This window comes from Plectropomus leopardus, chromosome 10 (genome assembly GCF_026936395.1).
Source record: "Plectropomus leopardus strain MGB_pleo_1.0 chromosome 10, ASM2693639v1, whole genome shotgun sequence".
In the NCBI taxonomy this organism is placed as follows: Eukaryota; Metazoa; Chordata; class Actinopteri; order Perciformes; family Serranidae; genus Plectropomus; species Plectropomus leopardus.
The window spans coordinates 19,839,890-19,860,501 of NC_142185.1; the positions used below are offsets into that span (position 1 = coordinate 19,839,890).

General features: G+C 40.9%; 2 protein-coding genes and 1 long non-coding RNA gene across 6 annotated transcripts in view; 1 reads left to right on the forward strand and 2 right to left on the reverse strand.

The window, feature by feature from the left end:
* dync1i2a (dynein, cytoplasmic 1, intermediate chain 2a) overlaps positions 1–7,931 on the forward strand; it is a 27,638-nt gene extending 19,707 nt beyond the window's left edge. For all 3 annotated transcript variants that reach the window (XM_088083247.1, XM_088083248.1, XM_042495149.2), the window contains 6 exons: positions 537–650; positions 1,196–1,329; positions 3,906–4,050; positions 5,326–5,466; positions 5,660–5,785; positions 7,008–7,931. In XM_088083247.1, the coding sequence (XP_087939373.1) occupies positions 537–650; positions 1,196–1,329; positions 3,906–4,050; positions 5,326–5,466; positions 5,660–5,785; positions 7,008–7,121 (774 nt within the window). In that variant the 3' untranslated portion in view covers positions 7,122–7,931. The remainder of the gene's footprint in view (positions 1–536; positions 651–1,195; positions 1,330–3,905; positions 4,051–5,325; positions 5,467–5,659; positions 5,786–7,007) is intronic.
* Positions 1,323–4,002, reverse strand: LOC148188507 (uncharacterized). The gene is made up of 4 exons (XR_015777637.1): positions 3,879–4,002; positions 3,220–3,248; positions 3,026–3,138; positions 1,323–2,899 (listed from the first exon to the last, which is right to left on the reverse strand). It is a non-coding gene; the product is annotated as an uncharacterized LOC148188507 (long non-coding RNA).
* The window catches only part of LOC121949456 (electrogenic aspartate/glutamate antiporter SLC25A12, mitochondrial-like), a 26,405-nt gene continuing 13,673 nt past the window's right edge, over positions 7,881–20,612 (reverse strand). For both annotated transcript variants that reach the window (XM_088083246.1, XM_042495148.2), the window contains exons 10-18: positions 19,387–19,468; positions 17,938–18,096; positions 16,911–16,963; positions 16,611–16,691; positions 13,706–13,846; positions 12,059–12,197; positions 9,986–10,144; positions 9,757–9,847; positions 7,881–8,458 (exon numbers count right to left, since the gene is read on the reverse strand). In XM_088083246.1, the coding sequence (XP_087939372.1) occupies positions 8,251–8,458; positions 9,757–9,847; positions 9,986–10,144; positions 12,059–12,197; positions 13,706–13,846; positions 16,611–16,691; positions 16,911–16,963; positions 17,938–18,096; positions 19,387–19,468 (1,113 nt within the window). In that variant the 3' untranslated portion in view covers positions 7,881–8,250. The remainder of the gene's footprint in view (positions 8,459–9,756; positions 9,848–9,985; positions 10,145–12,058; positions 12,198–13,705; positions 13,847–16,610; positions 16,692–16,910; positions 16,964–17,937; positions 18,097–19,386; positions 19,469–20,612) is intronic.

Below are 20,612 nucleotides of genomic sequence, written 5' to 3' on the forward strand. Positions count from 1 at the left end.
CATTGACTTAGCACCTCAAAATAATGAGAAACTTTTTTTTAATTAGAGACTTTCTTAAAGTGGTGACTTATTATTTCAGTGTAATGAGAATATTACTCAACATGAGTCAGTATCTCAGAAAATAATTACAAACTTTCTTTTAATGACTTGTGTCAAAATATTGACTTAGTATCTCAAATTATAACACTTTCTTAAGATAATGACTGAGTATCTCGAAATAAGTTAATGTCTAAAAATTATGAGAAATTTCCTCAAAATAATGACTTTTCCCATACAATGACTTTTTTCAGAATAATGACTGATATCTAAAAATATTGAGTTACTTTCTCAAATAAGAAAACAATACATTCATTACATACACTATTATGTATTCTGAGAAAGTTTCTCATTTTTTTGGAGACACTAACTCATTATTTAAAGAAAGTTTCTGATCCTGAGTGACAGGATCTTTTTTTGTTTTCATCACACTGTTGGATATGGACTTCATACATAAAATACAGCAGACAAGTAACATTTCTCTCTCATTCTCTTTGAAGCACCCAGTGTACTGTGTGAATGTGGTTGGCACCCAGAACGCCCACAATCTGATTAGCATCTCAACTGATGGCAAGATCTGCTCCTGGAGTCTGGACATGCTCTCTCAGCCACAGGTAATGTGGTGTGTGTGTGTGTGTGTGTGTGTGTGTGTGCATGCATATATTTCTGGATTACATAAACGACTCAGAGTTAAAGATTTAACCATAAAATCGAATTGCTACGTCAATAATACACCACATTTTAAAGCTTTGAGCTTAGTTTTTACAGTTTGTTTATTTTCTGTCTCTTCAGTCTCAAATTCCTCACACTTCCTGTCTCTCCCTTTCATACTAAATGTCAAACGTTTTGGCCGGACTCCTTCATTTGAGCATTCCAGTTTGGAATTTCCCTCAACTTTACTGTTTTTTTTTTTTTTCTTCTACAAGTCATTTTTCACTCTCAAGGAAATTAACTTTGCAAGCTGTGTCATTTCATCTGTGCTGCCAAGACCTCAGTGTCAAAGTTCCATTTTTTATAAAGTGCTAGTTGAATTTAGATTACGCATTAATAAACTGTCAAGTGATTTTTATAGGTTGTGCTTGGCAGAGAGTATGTTAACATAAAGCCTGAGCAGGGAGCTTGTTAAAGATGTTGTTCCATGTTGCCTTGCCTCCAACAGGACAGCATGGAGTTGGTGTTCAAGCAGTCCAAAGCTGTAGCTGTCACCTCCATGTCTTTCCCTCTCGGAGATGTCAACAATTTCGTGGTGGGCAGCGAGGACGGCTCCGTCTACATGTCGTGTCGTCATGGAAGGTGCGTTTATAAGCAAACCGCGTCCCTCCCGAACACCACCAGGAAACTGAGGCGGCTTGTTAGGCTTGTTAGGCCCACCTTGGACCGAGTGTCAAATAAATATAGCCCACTCACTTCCCAGTGCAATGCAAATCCAACACTTGATCTCCTGCTGTTTGAGGTTTCACTCCTGCCCAGTCATCCTGTTTTTCTTTTCCGCTTGTCAGTTGTGTTTGTAAAGGTCGCTCAACATAAACAGGGCACACATGCAGGGGAAACAAATCATTTTTTCCCTGTCCCTTTTTTTTTTCTCCTCAGTATGTTTCTCTGGGTGAGAGAGTTTGTTTACAGTCGGTCTTCCCGGGGAGAATTAAAACTGCAGTTCATCCCACAATGTTCTCATTTAAGACACCGGGGCTCCTCTCTTGCTGGTCGGTGAAGACGCAAAGAAATGTGGCTTAAATCAGAGCTGCCACCGAGTGCATGTCCTGCAGTATGCCCGCAGACCACAGAGAGGGGATAGCTGCGAGGTTTTGCACAGCAGAGTCACCTCTGTAATTGGGGGAATAATTTTCCACCTCATTTACAATGGTATGATACTCTCATCGCAGTTAATAATGCATAAGCATCACTCATGCTGAGTATTTACCTCTCTACGTTAATTATCAGAGCCTCAGTTGGGTAACAGCTCTGCAACATGTGGTTGAGGCGTCGCAGGCACTTTTGCCACCCTGCTGGTAATCACACGATAAAAGTAAATGATTAATGTGAACACATCCAGCAGAGGTCCATCTGTGCTTTCTGTCATGCTTAATGTAATGCCCAAATTATTTACAAAAACAGGAGTGTTAACTGTTTGGATTTTCTTTCTTTGTTCGCTTATTGTAATGCACAGAAATGTGTATTCAAACATGATCACAACTGGAGGTTGTTACTGAACATCTGCTGATTTTGGAAATACAAAGGAATATTTCACCTCCCTAAGTATATCATTTACGCCCCCGTGTTACACTGAATGCACAAAGAAAACTACAAGTGAAACATTTCTACACTCTCTGCAAAGCCAGACTCCAGTGACAGTGTTTAATTTTTCGTTGCTGAGCATGAAGACTGTTGGTCTAACGCCAAATCGATACTTCAGTGTTGTAAAGAGTTAGTTCAGATTCACCAAAGTCACAAAATAATACAAACTACCGATCAAGGCAGCAGTAGACCAGCAGTTCCTGCGCTCAGCGAGGTAACATGGGTGTTTTTGTCAAAGGAGTCTGGTGGTTTTGAAAAGAGCATAAATAACGGCTTCAGTTTAAAGGTGAAGCTGTGAAAGTATTCTTAACTTTGACATCGACTGACCACCATCTACTGAAGGTAATCCACTGACTACAGATAAGTACTGCATACAAGCCCAACTTCAAAATATCCAAACTTTCCCTTTAAACAGCATGTTTGGGAGTCTGTGATCTCACCTCATAACCGGTTTGATGCACGGGAAAGCTGCTCCCAGCCACATGGTGAATGTCTCCATTCTCACCTCATCATCCTTGGCAGCAAAGATTTTGATGACTTGACTTCCCATGAACTAATGGCGGCGTATCTGCAAGAAAAAAAGAAAAAAACACTGGGTGACTAAAACAACTAGCTGAAGAACGCAGGTTTACTTGATCTGAGACTTGTTTTAGACACCATGGACCCCATCACACTAGCATAACAGGTATAATACCAGGCTCTGTTTGGTGAAGCCGAGCACGGTAAAGCACTTCCCGTCATGCTTTTATTTCATCTGGTCTTGATCCGATTTGGAGAAAGGACCAATATTACTTCCATAACGAAAACCTGTAGACAAAAAAAGCATTCTTTTTTAGTTATGAAGTGATAAATACAACATTAAGTAATCTAATTGAACCACTTTATTACCTTGGATGGTTGTTTTTGTCAATGGAGTCCTGTTTTAAAGAGAGCAAAGATAAGTTTCACTTTATTGTTCAGTTCTCCTTTGGAAAAGGCTTTCTCCTTTGGAAGAAATGAACACACAACTGGATGAATGAGAATTGGATTATACTGCACGAGTTCAGTTGTATGCTCAATGCTTACCCTCACAACAACACTCGCATTTTCAATAAATCTGTATTATTAATAAAAACATCTGCATTAACAGTCTTGCACATGGAAAAGTGGTACATCTGCAAAGTTTATAAGTAGGTGTTATATAAGTAGGTGTTTTATATATATAATATTAAGGTTTAAGTAAAAATGCATGTGTTTTAGAAGTACTGGACATATAACTGGATTAATGACCCTTAAATTACACTGCACAAGTTGTGGGAGAGTTTGTAAATTTGTAAATTTTGAAAAAGCCTTGTTGTTAAACATTGTCCCCCTTTTACTCCAATTCATAAAGATTGTTCTCAGTTTTTGGATTTGTTTACGATGGAGGCATGTAATAAAAACAAAGTTTTCTTTATGAATCAATTGTAACACATGTTGCGTAATTGATGACACAAATGGTCATTGTAGGGGTGAAGTATGCTTTTACGTATATCGTGCTTGATGTCTGTCAGTACGTTTGCACTCACTCCCTGCTTCATCTTCTTGCTCCACAGCAAAGCGGGCATTAGTGAGATGTTTGAGGGTCACCACGGGCCCATCACAGGGATCCATTGCCACACGGCTGCAGGGCCTCTGGACTTCTCCCATCTGTTTGTTACCTCCTCTTTCGACTGGACTGTCAAACTGTGGAGCACCAAGGTATGAGCAACATCTAGGACGCATTTTAAAGGTCTAAGAAAACCGCAAGATTATTTTATTTGGTTGAAAAGACTCAACTGGGTGTAGGAAAAAGTTTCTCCACAAGGTTCCATTTAAACCAGCTTTGGTTTATTTTTTATTGGTGCTATAGTTCAGGGTAGTAATGTTTCTTGTTATGTTCATTTTAGACCCTATTTAGCCAAAAGGTAACTCATTTGTTCCCTCTGTCCCTTTTAGCAAGCATAACAGCCACTGCATGCTCTGTGTGGCTGACGCTGGCACTCCTGCCATGTAGCACAGCCAATACTAACATGGAAATCTAAGCTTAGAAAATGCAGACAGCACTCAACACAAACTACAGCTGATAAGAGTGCCATTAGTTTTGCAAGTATTTGATCATTAAGCAAGATATTTGATGCATTTTGACCTGATGGTGGAGCTAGATAAAAACAATTCATCCAGTGTGAATTTTGTGCCAATCCATCAGATATTTGTCATATTTGACTCCGGACCAAAGAGATGCAGTCATCCCTTTAGCTCAGGGCCCCCGGAGCAGCGGCTAACTTTAAAGCCAGTTTTTTATAGTAACTAAACATGAATTACCTCTGAGTCCGTCACGCAAGATTAAAAAAAGTTCATTCCTATAGACTTAAATTGTGAAAGAGATGTCTGAAAATCAGTGAATACATTTTGTGAGCATCACAACCTCTGCAAAAGGACTCATTCCACTTGGGATTTAATCTATTTCATCACACAATCATGTGTTGATTGCATTTTATTTTATTGTTGTTTTATTGCTGCTTTGTTTTTAATCTTATGCTTTTCCGAAAAAAAAAAATTAGCTGCTCAGCCACTCTAAGCCTTGTGCGCTTGATCAATGGGCTCCACAATGCAACATATCCTGGTAATTTCATACCTCAACAATCAGGCTCATGTGGCCTCATGAGCCAATGAGCAACTTTCCTAGGAATCAACAGGGCCTGAGTCCAGTGCTGTATCCAGTTCACTTTATACATCCATGCTTGAGCATCAACGCTAAAAAAGCATGACTAAAAAATCTGGCAGCTTCACTGGGGTTAATCAATATTGAGATTTTAAAAATGTCATAACCTGAACACATGATAACATTCATTAAGTATGTCTGATCGTATCTGTTTGATACATGACGATGTATGTGTATAAACAGATACATCGCTACATCCATACAGCAAAAAATTTAAACTCTGAAAAGATTAACTGATTTTAATTATTCTTTCTTCTCAAATATGTCTGCAGAACAACAAGCCGCTCTACTCATTTGAGGACAACTCGGATTACGTGTATGATGTTATGTGGTCTCCCACTCACCCTGCTCTTTTTGCTTGTGTGGACGGAGTCGGCCACCTCGACCTGTGGAACCTCAACAACGACACAGAGGTATTACACTCCTAACAACAGCACACACACATATTTTCCTTTACAACATCAGAGACAAACGCTTTCTTCTAGCAGACACACTCACATCTCATCTACGTTTTTTCACTATATAAAGTTCCACAAGTGGAAGCAGCAGAGAGGTTTGAGAGCACATTTCCACTCTTCTAACGGTTATTTAATGGTGTTGTTTTAGGTTCCTACCGCCAGCGTCACAGTGGACGGTAACCCGGCTCTCAACAGGGTCAGATGGGCTCATTCTGGCAGAGAAATCGCTGTGGGAGACTCTGATGGACGAGTTCTTGTGTACGATGTTGGAGAGGTGAGCAGCATGACTCAGCTTTGTACCATCAAGCTTTTCTTTATTTTTTGGTCATAATCACTCAGTCATGTTGTTGCAGACATGATTCAGCCTCTCAGCTGCTGTAATTTGTCCTGTCGGGATCAGTGATTTATTGCACAGCATCTTGTGGATTTAACTCAAATGTTTTTTAATGATTTTGAGTATGTTAGTGAGCCAGTGTCTATGAGTAGGCATGTTAGGGTTCTACCAAATGTTGTTTAATTTATATTCAAAGCTTCTATTAAGGTTTTTGCATGAAGCTTTAAATGTCTATCATATTTTTTGACGTTTTTGGCCTAAAAACAATTAGTGAACAAAATCCTCAATTTGACTCATCAGCGATTACTTCATGGAGTGCCGAGTAAATGCAGACACCTAATGTGATCTAAGAGTGAAAGAAAAAGTGAAATTAAATAAATAAAAACTAGACTTGAGAAAGGAAACTGAAACAATATTGTGTGCTTACAAGACTAATTAAAATACTACAAAAATATATTGAAAATGTTTTTAGTTTTAATCTTTGTAAACTCTGTGAAATTTGTCAACACAACAAGCCTGAGGAGGCACTGGTGCATACGTTTATTGAGACTGGGATGTCCACATGACTGAGACAACTGCCTACACAAAATGTTGTGTTTGTGTTGTAGTACCTCTGAATTTCTTAAAGCTTGAACCTGACAAATGATACTAATAAAAAAAATACTGAAACTAATAAAAAAAAAAAACTTAATATAAAAAAAACAAAACTTAAACGAGCAAATTCACTCTGGAAACTTATGAAAACTGAACTGATTGAAAACAAAACAAATTTTAAAAAGGAAATAAAAACTTAAAAATTAGAAATATAAGTCTACAGTAACTGCAGCTGTGCAGATATATTGGGTTCAGACAGAAGGAAAAGACAAAGAAAAAAAAGAAGAAGTTTGATTTCAAATGTCACAGGATGAACTCTAGCTCACCCACAGATGCTGAGGCCTCTGCAGCAGCCCGGGTTCAATTCTGACCTGCAGTACTTTGCTGCATGTGATGCCCCCGCTCTTTCCCACCTTCCTGCTTATCTCGATGTACTTTCAATATAGGCAAAAATGCACTCAGTGCAGATCTAAAGCATATAGAGCATCACCTGTGATCTTGTGCCACAGCAGACGCCTGTGTGTGTTTAAGATTTTAGTCATGCCTCTGTTGTGTCCCTCCCCTACAGCAAACTGCAGTTCCACGAAATGACGAGTGGACCCGCTTTGTTCGCACGCTGGCAGAGATCAACGAGAACAGAGATGATGCAGAGGAGCTGGCAGCTCAGCGCCTGGCTGCCTGATCTACTCGCCACAGACGCGATGTTAAAGGGACCAGTGGCGCGCTTGTTATAAAAGTTTTTGATGGAAGGAAAAGATGCAATGACAACATCAGCAGAGGATTTCGATCAGAGAGACATACGGACATCTTTTGTTTTCTAACACTTTCTAATTTGGACAACTCTGCCTTTCTCAGTTAGCTGGACCGTCAGCAGTCTTCCTCGGAGTAACACAAGCGACAGGGCTATCGACCTCAGACACTAACACAAAGCCATATTCACAAAACACAAACGAGTCGTCCTTTCTTCAACCAGATGCCTTAAACTTTTAGTTTTAATCTTTGATTGTACCTGTCGTCATTTAGCGCATGTTAACATAAGCCTTAATTTTGAGTTTTTCAGTCCAAACACTCATTGCCGAGCTCCACCTTCACCAAAGTTATAGTGAAACAATCACATCTTTAAACACTCGGGAATGTAAACTTCTTATAACTGTAGAAACATGTTGTCATCTCAGCTCCTTTCAGACTTGATAAATATTCACGTCTTTGTAAAATACTGAAATGTCCAAAATCCAGATGTCTTTCTACTTTCTATATTGTTCTATTCTGCACCGGTTTTCACATAATCAGTGTAGCTGGTTAGACTGGAGATAGGAATATCCTCAATACCTAAGAAGATGATCATGTATGCTGTAACTGCTGTTGATGGGATCTGAACAGACATCGTTTGCTTCCTGAAGAATCTCAAACCTGAGAATGTACTTTTCACACGGTAGAATCAAACAGTTTAAATGATTTATTTCAATAAAATACAATAAATACATTTAAATTATTTCCCGAGTCCCCTGTTCTTGATTTCAAAATAAACACTTTTGGAAACATCTGTACATCCTCGTGTCTCTGAAGTGTAACTGACACATGCACACCAAAGCTATTGCACGCCAGAAAAAAAAAACGCAGTTTACAATCCTTCATCATGCCATAATGTCCCTCTGTGCAGAAGTACAATATGTACAGTAACGTTGTGCAAGCTATGCAAAGAAAACGCATTAAAGCCATACTCATGCAGCATTCAAAGTAAGACAATCGCTCAAATGCATTTAGATTGAAACGTGGCTCAATAAAACTATTTTTGAGGAAACTGTGACGATTTATGAAGCCTGCGGCTCCGCTTTGGGCACAGCTGGTTTGATTGTCACCTCCGCAGAAGGTTTGAACTTGGGCAGGTGCAGACCAAACTTTCTCTCCACGCCGGCAAAGGTTGCAGCAGCCAGGTGGTAGCCGCCGACGTGGTCTGCAGTCACAGAGGGAAGGTCCTTGATCGCGGGTTTGGGAGTGGGCTCAGAGCCGGCAGGACGACTGAGGAGAGCGTGAGATTAGGGTAAGACGTATTTCTTGACCCTGACTAGAAGTTGAGCAAGTGGAGTTAAAGCTCCAGAGTGTAAGATTTAGGAGGATATTTTGGGAGACACTAAATACAAGAAGTATATTTTCTTTAGTGTATAATCATCTAAAAATACGAATCTGCATGTTTCAATACCTAACAGTGCACCATACTGTATCTACATCGGGAGTGGGTCCACAGAGATCGCCATGTTGCATTGCCATGTTTCTACAGTAGCCCAGGACGGAAAAAACAAACACTGGCTCTAGATAGGGACACTAGTGTTTTCATGTTGGTCACCATAGTCAGTAGCACTGCATGGGCAAGAGCATACAAAAGAACACTGGTTTGGTTTGTTTTTTTTGTTACGTGGGCCAGTGGTCCATCTGCGATATGCCAGAAAGCAACAGAAATACACTGATATGTAATGCCAAACTGCTTTGTTCGGTGTCTTTAGCAATTTTATTCACCTGGTCTGTTTGTTTTTGAGAGAAGGAGACCTCTGCGGATAATTTGACTCTGGTAAAAAACTCCTGAATGTCTGGATCTTAAGTTATCTGAGCAAAAAGGTGAGTACACATTAGTAGATGCTGGGCAAACGGCCTGTCTGTGATTAGCTGAATAGTGTCCAAGAAACACTTTGTAGCATGAAATTGCTTTATTAAGTGTTTCTACTGGTTAAAATCACCTAATTCAGCTCACAGAAAAAAAACTGAAAATCTGGCTCAGAAATACTGTGAGCACCAGGCCCCCAGAAAAGCTGCTCAGCCTTGCAGACAATTTTTCTTAATGGCCATTTGCGGTATTGCAGCGAAAAAATTCCCTGCAACCAAAAAGCATTTTCCTCATAGACCACCATTATAAAAGAGACATCTGTAAAACTGTTTACAGGACCCTGGAATAATAAACAAGGTCTGTGCACAAATGCGTACGTGTGTCTATATACACGTAGGAAGTTATGTGTGTATGTGTATATGTATATGTGTGTATATAAATATATAGAGATTTTATTTTATGTTTCTGTAGAATATTATTTTCAGTAGTTCAGAAAAACTTTCCTTGAGCTAAAAAACAGTGTACACAATTTTTAGAAACAGGTTTAAATCAGCTGGTCTGTTTGTTCTGGAGAGAATGAGACGTCTGCGGATAATTCAGCTCCCAGTAAAAAACCCCTGAATAAATTCCAACTGGGAGAAATTTCAGATGGTTGCAATCTGCATTCCTCACTGCCAGATAACACTAATCTCACACACTGCTCCTTCAAAGTACTTACTGTCCTCCAAAGTCGACGTACAACCATCTCTGCAACAGTTCATAGGTCACCAGGGTCACACCAAACTGTGGTGAAGATCTGAAGACGCGAGCTAATGGAAGACAATTTGGAAATTACAACATGAGATTTAATATTCTTGCGGTGCCTTCCAGACAATTACAGCCACCGCAGCGAGCCTCATTTCCCAGCCATGAAGCCTCACATAGGACTGTGGTGTGTGTGCATTTACCTCCTGCGCCCTTCCAAAACGCCCTGAAACCTTCCTCCCTCAGGATCTTCCTGAAGCAGTCAATGACTCCGCTGTATGTCGTCTGGCCTGCTCGGGCAGCCACCTGGAGCCTGGTCTTGATGACATCAGCAGGGGTCACCAGCGAAGCCGCCGGCACACCTTAGAAGACGTTTCACAACAGATATAATGAAGCACTTTTACTATGCACCGATGGGTGTCATCCCTGCTGCAGCATCATGCAGGGCCTGAAATGGGTCTAGCTGTATATTGTGATATGACAAAAGCACTGTATACATACATATATATTTATTTCTATGCGGGCAGAGTACTGAGAGTCAACAGCTGGAGAAAACACAAACATGGGAAAATGCATTTCTTGGAGCAGAAAATGCGACAAATTCCTCCATTAATTTATGACATCATCTTCATTCCACAGGCCAGATTCATAAACAATGTATGTGCACAAAAACCACGCGTACGCCTTTTTCCACACATAAACTGGTTTTTATAAAGGAGGAATGCGCGCTGAGAATGTGCACACATCACGCATTTTTCAGTCCAGGTGTACACACAGTTGTAGCTGAGATGGCTTCAGGTTATAAAAGAAGGAGATTAATCTAAGTTGAGAGATATATGTTTTAAGGCTTCACTGATTTATTTATTGTTTTTCAGTTTACGCAGCGTTCTGTACAACGTCAAAGACACATTTGTAAAGTTAATCTGAAATTATGAGTGATAACATCTCAGCATTATTTTTATTTACATTCATCTCCTTGTTAGTGATTGCTTGATTTTATACTGTGGAGTATTTTGTAAAGTCTCCACATCAGCGCTATGACTGAATCATAATTTTAATAATTATGATGATCGAGATTTCACTGTGTCAATGATTTGCAGAAAAGTGATGAATTAGAGGTAGGGATGCTACAAATATCCACAGCCGTGTGTGATTACAGTTACTCTGGCACAGTCGGAGAACCTCGCCGATGTGACGCAGTCAGTGAAATTGCATTCTCTTCACTGTTTTTCTCACTGACCTCACAGTTCTAATCAGTGTGGAGGGGCACACATGTTAACATGCAAGCGTATGTTTATGGCGTTTCTACGTCCATTTATGACAAACTGCGGGTGTGGAAATGAGGCTTGTGCCTGTGCGCCCACCTCCACAATGACTGAGAAACAGAGTTCCCACACATTTTCATTGACAAAATTTCCAAACTTTTCCAAGACTTTTCAAGGACCCACAAAAAATTTTAAAGACCATTCACAACACATATAACAGAACTGTATCGTATAGAATTTTTTTTGATCAGTGAGAACATGAAAAACATTTTATAACAAGATGTCTTTCAGATTTTAGTTATAATATATTATAATATATAATATACAATATATTTTAATGTTATTACATCATAGAAACTTATCACGTTATAACAATAAGCTTTTCTTGTTCAAACAAGATACTTTTTATCATCTTATTGTAGCATGAAACATTTCATTTTATTTTATTTCATTTTTCAAACGAGATAAGTGATTACATTCTAACATGATGGTTTGTATGTAGTAATCACATGAAAATATCCTGTTAAAGTGCTTTAAAAAAGCATCATTATACCAAGAAACTTTTCACATTATTACCTGATACTGATCAGTTTTTTTCTGGCGTGGCTTCTGTGAGTTATTGTTAGAAAATTAAACAGTAACCTTTTCCAATCTCTAAAATACTTATGTTTCTTTTACAATCAGTGGAAGGTTTTCCACAGAAGATTACTGTAAAAACTATTTTCATTCCACACAACAAAAGTCCATGACTTTTCCTGAAACTTTCAATGATTTTTTTCTAATTCCGTGACTTTAACAGGCCTGGAAAGTTAGACTGTGAAATTCCATGACTTTTCCAGGTTTTCCATGACCATGGGATCCTTTGAGAATTATAAAACAGATTCAGGCGTACACACGGCTCTAAATCTGACGAAAAAAATGCACACGCATATTTCTGCCTCTGTGCATACACACAGTTTTTGTCGTGAATCTGCACAGAGTTTTATACATCTGGTCCCAGATGTTTGTTACCTGCAATCGCTCCAGCAGTGAGCAGCTGTAAGGCCCCAAGCTGTCCATCCTCATCTGCCAGCTTCTCCTTGGCATGGGCATAAACAGGAAAGTAGATGGCGGAGAAGGGGATGTCACGCAGGAAGCAAGCTTTGGCTCCCTAACAGAAAAAAACAGATCAATTTATACCTATATATATATGTGTGTGTGTGTGTGTGTGTGTGTGTGTATCATGAGCAGAGTCAGTGACAGGCAGAGGCTGAGGAGGTTTGTCTTGGGGATTAAGTGGTCTGAGAGCTGTCTTGTTCAACCTACGAGGGGCTTTAGTGTTGATGATGGAGCCAAAGAGCCCCCAGGCAGAGCTACAGCATGGGGCCTCCAGAGAGTGATCCATCTCTCTCACACACACACACACACACACACACACACACACACAGAGCACGGTGTGCTCGGTTCTTCTGCCAAGAGGAAGTCAGCGTTCCTTTTTTTTTTTTTTTTAAACAAGCCACACACTGTCTGCTCCTCATTAAAATATGGAGTATGAACACATGAGCAGAGCTGTAAGTAAACCCACAAGGATCTGGAGAAGGAGCAGTAGCAAAGCATAATCCCTCACTAATTTGCTTGTTGGTTGTCGGCCACAGCTCCTTTTTGCATGTTTAACGCTGTTTTGGAAAATTGCAAACAGTCAGCAAAAGTACTGTTTGATCTTCAAATTTGTGATCCTGATCTCCATTATGTCTGTGTACACACACAAATGTTTGTTCAAATACAGTAGTATTTCATCTGTGCATCATTACAGGAAGAAAACATCAAATCATGTTAATATGTGGAAAGTAAAGTACACTTACTCAAGTACCGTATTTTACTTAAGTACCTCCTTTTATGTTACTTTACTGTACTAATGTTGTACTTTTTACTCCACTATATTTACTGTATATGACAGCTACACTGTTGTTTGGCAGATTATGATTTTCCATGCAAAAAAATTGGGTATCTTAAATAAATGAAAGCATCATTAATGACTAAAGAACCCAATTATATAGTTTAGAGTAACTTCTTTAAAAGATATACTGAGCAGGATTTCATTTTTTTTTTTAATTTAAAAAACAATGTTTAGATTCTTACGTAAGTCATCCCTCTAAATCATCACTTATGAGCCACTAGAAATGTGTAGCAGGGTATTTTTCGTAAAAACACGCAGATTCTGCCTTCTGCTTGTATTTACTTATTTTTTTCTTATTTTGTTGAGTGCAGGACGCTTCTGGTTACAGCACGCAGATGGTTGGAAGTTAGGACTTTATAAAAAGGTAGCGAACAGGTGCCAGATCATAAAAAGCACATATCCAAGAGGAAGCTATAAAAACTGTGAGGATTTGCTGTTGTTTTTTTGTCCCGTGCGAAAGTGAATTAATTCTCTTTTGGGTAGCTGATCAGACAAAACAAAGCATCTGAAGACGTCATCTTTGGCTTTTTGATGTTTTTCACTTTTAATTAGTGTTAGATTATTGTCTGAAAACCACCAAATTTCTTCCACTGTTGCTTTAAACACAGAGATGAACAATAAATAAACTCCACAGTATTGTGTCTCAGCGCACCTTTCGCTGCCCTTGTATGACAGGTAACAGAGGTTGCAGATGTCATGGTGCTGTGGAGGTGCTGACCTACCTTGTAGAGGCCAAAGAAGCCCAGGTCTCTCACAACACTCAGGGCTTTGACCCTGGGGCCTGTAGTGATCTCTCCGGCCACCTGCAGACGGATCTTAACAATCTCCAGAGGATTGGTGAAGATCACCTGGGAGGCTCCGGCCTGCAGGACGCAACAGGACAAAGAAACAGCTGACGAGTGTTTCAAATGTGTTGATTGAGGTTACACATCTGAGGGGTGAACTTTGGGTGAAGATGTGATGATGTGTAAGCATTTAGAGATTTCAAATTATCTCAGTAAACTTCAGCACAAAAGACACTTTTTCCCCCAGATCTGGTTTCAGATAGTCAGAGAGTGGCCTTGACAGGAGGAGGAAAAAGCCGGCATTGATAGAGGACCAGCCGGGGTCAGAGCAGAGCAGGCGCAGGGTGAGGAGAAGCCCCGGCTCATGGTCGGGAGGCTCTGACCCTGGCACCGGCCCTCTGCCCCCTCGCCTCCCCTGAGGCACCTCCTGTGGCAGGGTGAGCGGCCCGGCCTGGCCTCGCCCCGCACACTTCCCCAATTCACCCCCATTCCCAGGGGAGAGCGCTGAATCACCCGGACAGCTCGGGGTTCAGGCAAGCAGTGCCCTCAAGGCACAGCAGCCTCTGACTCACGCACATTTATCACCCTCCCAAAATCTAATCAGGCCCCAGGATGGCTGCTGGTGACATTCAGGGCAGGGGGCTTATCTGTAAACATCCGAGCAAAGGTCTAAAAAAAGCTCTGGCACATTCAGTCATTTTCAAAGTGGAGGGGGAATATCCGCTGCTCTGAAGACTGATGCACTCGTCCCGTCTCTTTTATCTCCTCTCCTCTGATGGGAGCAATAATTCAACAAGCTGTCAAATTAACCAGACTTTTAGCGCTTATGAAACAACGTAAGGATGTCCAAATTCATATAAACTAATACAATCTACTGAGCATGCCGGTCATAGATGGGACGTATCCTGAGCTGTTAACTCTGTGTATTGGAAACATCCTCGTTGTCCTGAGCGTGGAGCTGCACGGTGACCACGCCTCAGGTATGGACCGCGTTGTCAAACTCAATCACACTGAGCTAAACCCAGCGTCATCCAGGACGCTCCAGGGCCTCTTCCTACAATTACACCCTGACAGGGGTCACGACCCCGCAGACCCCGCTCCTCTGTGAGCAACCTGCGGGCTCTGCTGCAAGGCCGGCCTGTTTCACTTCACCACAGCCAGTGAAGGAATTACATCTTTAATCTAGTGCTGCACTAAAAAGATGTTATTATGTTGCAACTTGAGCCAAAAATAGGTCCAATTCAGAGGATTCAGGGAGAAAGTTACATTTGTATATATGTAGCCAAAATGATGATTTGACATGAGAAGAAAAGTATTCTAATCTAAAACAAATGAACAAATGAGGGAACACTGATAGATTTTTTTTTTAATAAAAAGCATGCGGGGGAAAAAAATTAATTCAGCTTTTAAATAAATTACCAGAAAATCATATGGCCAAAACAAAAAATAAGTTAGTTCACTTTGAAGGTCCATCAACATACAAACAAAACTTTAAAGTTTTTTTCTGTATAGTGTACTAAGTACAGGGACACAATAACTCAATATGATGTACTTGAGTGTTTCCAATGCATGCAACATTAATACATATTTTGTACTTTTCACAGCACTATATTTATCCTTCAGTTTCAGTTGCATACAAAAGATAAGAAGACCTTATAAAATAAAAAGAATACTTTAAGGAGAGATTGTCAGGAGCAAAATGTTCCTTCTACCAAACTGTTCCTTTGTGCTAAATGTGGTGAACAAAGTAAGATATTTGGTTCGCATCATCAGGGATGATCTATGTGATGATGAGGAGGATGTGGAGAGCCAGTGTTGTAAACTTTATGCACAAGCCTGTATGCAGGCATGTGAGTTTCATATGTGTACAGATGATGGTAAAACAGCCTTTGTTAAAACCTACTGTACTCCAATATATACAGCATGCTGTCGGTGCAGTTATAGTAAAGCAAAAAAAATGTTTTTAGCATTTCGCTCAAGCTCCTACGATGGATAGGTGCAATTCATATGTCAGTGACTCGTACTGTTCCTACCCTCACTGTGTTGAGGAATTTTATGTACAAATGTGTCAATTAACTGATTTAAAACATGTAATTATAATGGCATTAACTGAGCCCACACACAGTGACACAAAGTACTCTTGTGTACTGCAATAATATCTCTGAGTTGATTTCCTAATATACTGTTTTTTTATATACAGATATGAACCTATGAGTTTGAAAAAAAGTCGAAACCCAGAAGTACATAAAACAGTAGAAACCTCTACCAACTACAAGAATAGAATGCTCCTTACACATTAATGCATCGGTAATCATAACTCAATAACGTAACATAATACTTTAACACTCACAGGGGGCATTTTTCTACATTATGAGAATTTTTTCTTTTGATTCTTAAAGCACATGTTGATTATAATACTATAGTATTAACATAAGTGACATTCTCAATGCAGAGCATTTACTTAATTGCCTATTTTTTTCTATTGCAGTAATGCTAAATTTACTTCAAAAAGGATCTCAATACTTCACCCACCGCTTTAAATAGCTCTGTAGCCCTGCATCCAACACGCAGTATCAAAAATGCTGTCATGTAGTTAAATGTCTCACACTTTCTAATGAACTGAATATTTGTTTATCTTATAACTGAAGAAGTTGGTTGCAAATAAAAGTTATAAAAATGTAGGAGTTCAATTAGAAGTTGCTTTTAAATTAACAGCAAAAGACTGAAAATAGTCGCCACATTATTTACTTTAAATCATGTATCTTCTGCACATCTTTTAGATGTTTCTTTACTTGGTTGATCTACAGACTGAATTCAAAAAGATCACTAAAGTAATGCTTACACATCCACCAGCGAGAATCTCTGCAGGCAGAGCGATGGTATCATCCTGTGTGGTGAACTTGTCTCTGACAAAATCATTCACCTAAAAAAAAAAAGAGGGAAGAAGACATCAAGAAAAAAAAAGCAGATGAGACACAATCCCAATCTTGATAGCAGGGCATTAATGTTAACTTGTGGTTGCAGTCACATCTTGATTGCGACGAGTGCGTTTCTTTCTGTGCTCTTTGCATGTTTTTCATTCACAGTGAATCATTCGGAGCAACTTTTTGAACACTCTGAGCTACACAGTGGAATGACTTGCCGTGAGTTTGATAGCTTTCTCCGGGGCAACGCCGATGAGCTGCGGGAGGAGACCTGCAAAATATTATTCATAGATACCATTAGAATACCTGACAGAGAGAGAGAGAGAGAGAGAGACAGAGCCTGGCTCCAAATGAATGCACATTTTTTATCTTTGCTGAATGAATACATCTACTGACAGCTAGAACAATGTAAGCTGCAGGGTTCTTGTGTGCGTAAAACAAACCCATAAATATTTACAGATGTGGCTGATACATCTGATGCACCACAACACAAAGGTCCCATTGAAAGTGAACAAAAGTCCAAAAATATGACACTGCTGGTGCGCATGGGATCAGCATTGTTGAGGCCTGATCCCACTGTTGGTGGGGAACAGAGAGAGCTGTGTGGTCACGGACAAGATCGGGGGGAGGAGGGGGAGGGATGGGGTGGGTGCTACGGTGGCGATAACCGCCATACTGTTTCACCGTCTGTCCTTCATCAAGCCAGATAAACTTCTGAAGGAGCTGCTGAGTGACTGCTGCTGGTATGCAGCCAGAAAACAGCCGAGCGTGTCTGTCTCGGAGTCAATCACCCTCTTATCATGTGCAAGAGAGGAGGAAGGAAGGCAGATCAGAGCAACAAAGAGCTGCAGCCGTGGAGGTAGCAGTAGATGGCAGTCTTGACTTCCTTCATATGAGCAGCCGGAGGCTAGAAGTGTTGTATATCACAAGCCTTCAGCACCATTATCACACAGCCGGGCAGAGGCAGATCAGACATCGCTACTACACGAATCCTGCTGGTCATTTTCCTCGGGGAGCTCTCCCAGGTATTGAGATAATGAAAACGCGACCCCTGGGTGTTGCTTTATTCACTGCTGAACAGGGAGGGCAAAGGTTTCTGGTATCAATTAGCAAACCATGCTGCTGATATTAGCACACTGACAAATCCTAATGCTTTCCCATCAGACAGTTTGCTTTGCACGAGAGCCACATGTGGGCCTGCACACAAACTTCCCTCTACGTACCATTAAATCTCCTAAGGATTACCTCTGTAGAATCCGAAGAAGCCCTCGTAGCGGAGCACTTTCTTCGCACAGTCAAAGCTGTTCTTGTACATCAGCTCTCCTACGAAGGAGCCCGTGGAGCGCTGGTTTTGCATGCGTGTCTTCACTAGGTCGATGGGGTACACAGCCGTGGCACCGGTCGCTAAAAAACACACACATTTGACAATGGTTGAAGTATTAGTTCCTGCTTTTCTAGAAACTAAGTCTCAGCAGCCTTTTTTAAGCATCTCAACAATGTGTTTCAAATTATACCAGATTTATTAGCCTGTATGGTTTTATTGGACACATACTTACAACTGTGAGAATCAGGGCTGCAGCTAATAAGTCTTTTCACTATCGATTAATTGTTTTGTCTATTAAATAACCAAAAATGTTACTAACTCCCATTACATAGGTGTTGATTTCAGGGGGATCAATATTTACAACATATACATTTGTCCCACTCTAATAAAAACATGACTTCTATTTTGAAAAAATGTAAGTATTGAATTGCGATTCAATGCAAAATTGAATGCAGAAAAGGCACAAATTGGCACATAGAAATTCACCAAAATGCAAGTATTTGATACTACATTTTTATGGCAGATGACCCGCAAGTGTTCTCTTGGTTCATATAGGTCATCTTGTCATCCAAATCCATATGTTAGAATCTTACACAATAGCATGCAATAATTATTTTGCACATATGTTTGGGGGAGAGGTTGTTAAGTGATCACTGAGAAAAAAAGGAGTGTGTTTGTGCATAAACTATAACCACCAACTGTTGTTAAGCACAGAGTAGGAGGTCATGTGACTATGGGGAAACTGTGGCGGCAACACTGTAGCAAGTTGACTAAACTCCTGCTCTCAGCTTTACATGCCTTGTCTTGTCTGACATCAAAGGCCTCTGTGATGACTCTTCTCTCAAACATGCAAACAGCTCAGTCAGCACAGAGTGAGAAACAGCTCGTTATCAACAGCCTCATGATTTATATCTCTTTTTGACCCTGCCTGAATTGGTCACTGATGAATGAGGACTGATGAGTCTTTGCCTGTTTGGGGAGAGCGCCCACGCGCACACACACACACACACACACACACACACACACACACACACACACACACACACACACACACACACACACACTCAGAGGGTCAGTTCCTATCTGAGGGGGCAGTTATGTCAGACGTTCCTTGTATCAGTTCCTTCCAGCGTAATTAGACAGAGATTCCAGAGAGTGCGGTTCCGGAAGATTTGTGTCATTCCAAAGCTCCGACTCCAACGACAGCCTGGAGCCACCGGTGGCACGGCAGCACAATGCCGGAGCCTCACATCACAACCCGTCTCCCATGCAGCACAATGGCTGGCCCTGGGGCCTCAGCGCGCCAGTCTGGCCGGCTAAGGTTACCCCTCGAGCGGGCCGGGGGCTCCCGCCGCAGACATGTCACTCACCTCCAGCGATTGCACCCAGAGTAAACCTGTAGGCAGACTCTGCAGCCTGGAGCCAGATGGGCCGAGACGTTTCACGAGCGTGCTGTATAGGAGAAAAAGACACCAGTGGTCAAATGAATCTGGAGAAAGACGGGAGCGGGGGATCAGAACACTAACCATGAATCGGTCGGCTATTAAACTATAGTGAACCAGATACATTGTGGAAAGGAAAATGCTATGGAGTACTCAACAATAGAGGAAGGACATGTCATGTAACGTCTAACTCATCATCAGCCGGGATTAAATGTCAGAGACAGACCAGCTCTGATATTAATGACTGTGTGAACCTGGAGTTTCCACACATGCTACATGTGGGAGGCTTCAAGCTAAAGGTCTTCTTTTATTTTTACAACAAAGTATAATTTCTCTCTTATCTACTTGATCTCTGGATTGGTGTTTGATGTTGAAAGTGGAGCACCTTTTGTTTTCACTGTGGTGCAAGGGAACAGATTAGCCCCAACAGCTTTTTCCATGTACAGATAAGTATCTACATGAATATTACACAGTCTGAGTGAGGCTCTGTTAAAGCATGTGCAGGTTGAGGTGGTGAGTAACTTGTCCCAGACCAGATGAGAAGGGAGCACAGCAGATCAGACTTTTCCTCTCCCCAGATGCTTCCAGTGAGGGTTGCATGCTAACAAGATCGAGGTCTTGATCAAAGGGTTTAAACAATTAGCCTACTTCCACTAAAGGGCAGGTCTGAGAATTGCAGCATCCCCCCTGAAGGAATCAAATTCCGGACCTCTGAGTGCGAGTCCCAGGAGCGTGAGTGGACTGAGAGCTCTGACCACAAACCTGATATAGAGCCGAGTCATCCGGTGGAGGCAGGAACTATTTTGTTCTCCCACATCCACCTTGACTCCCGCCATTAGCAGACTTTGCTAAAGGCTCCTAAAACTCCTCGAGCCCCACACTGATAAAAGCCTCTTATTAGCGTCTCAGATGTGTGATTGCAGCTCATGTGTATGTGCGGCTATACTGAATAAAAGGTGGGCAGCCTTTCAGGGAGAGGTGCAACGCAACAATCCATTCCTCTTCTATATCTATAATTGGTGTACTTTTATCTGGGAGTTAAAGTAATGCACTTCACAAGGGAAGAAAAACATGGGCACTCTGCTAATTCAGCGCCTGAACATTCTCCCTTTTTAGCTCCTTTCTGAGAAGGAAGCAGAGGGAGAAGAGGAGAA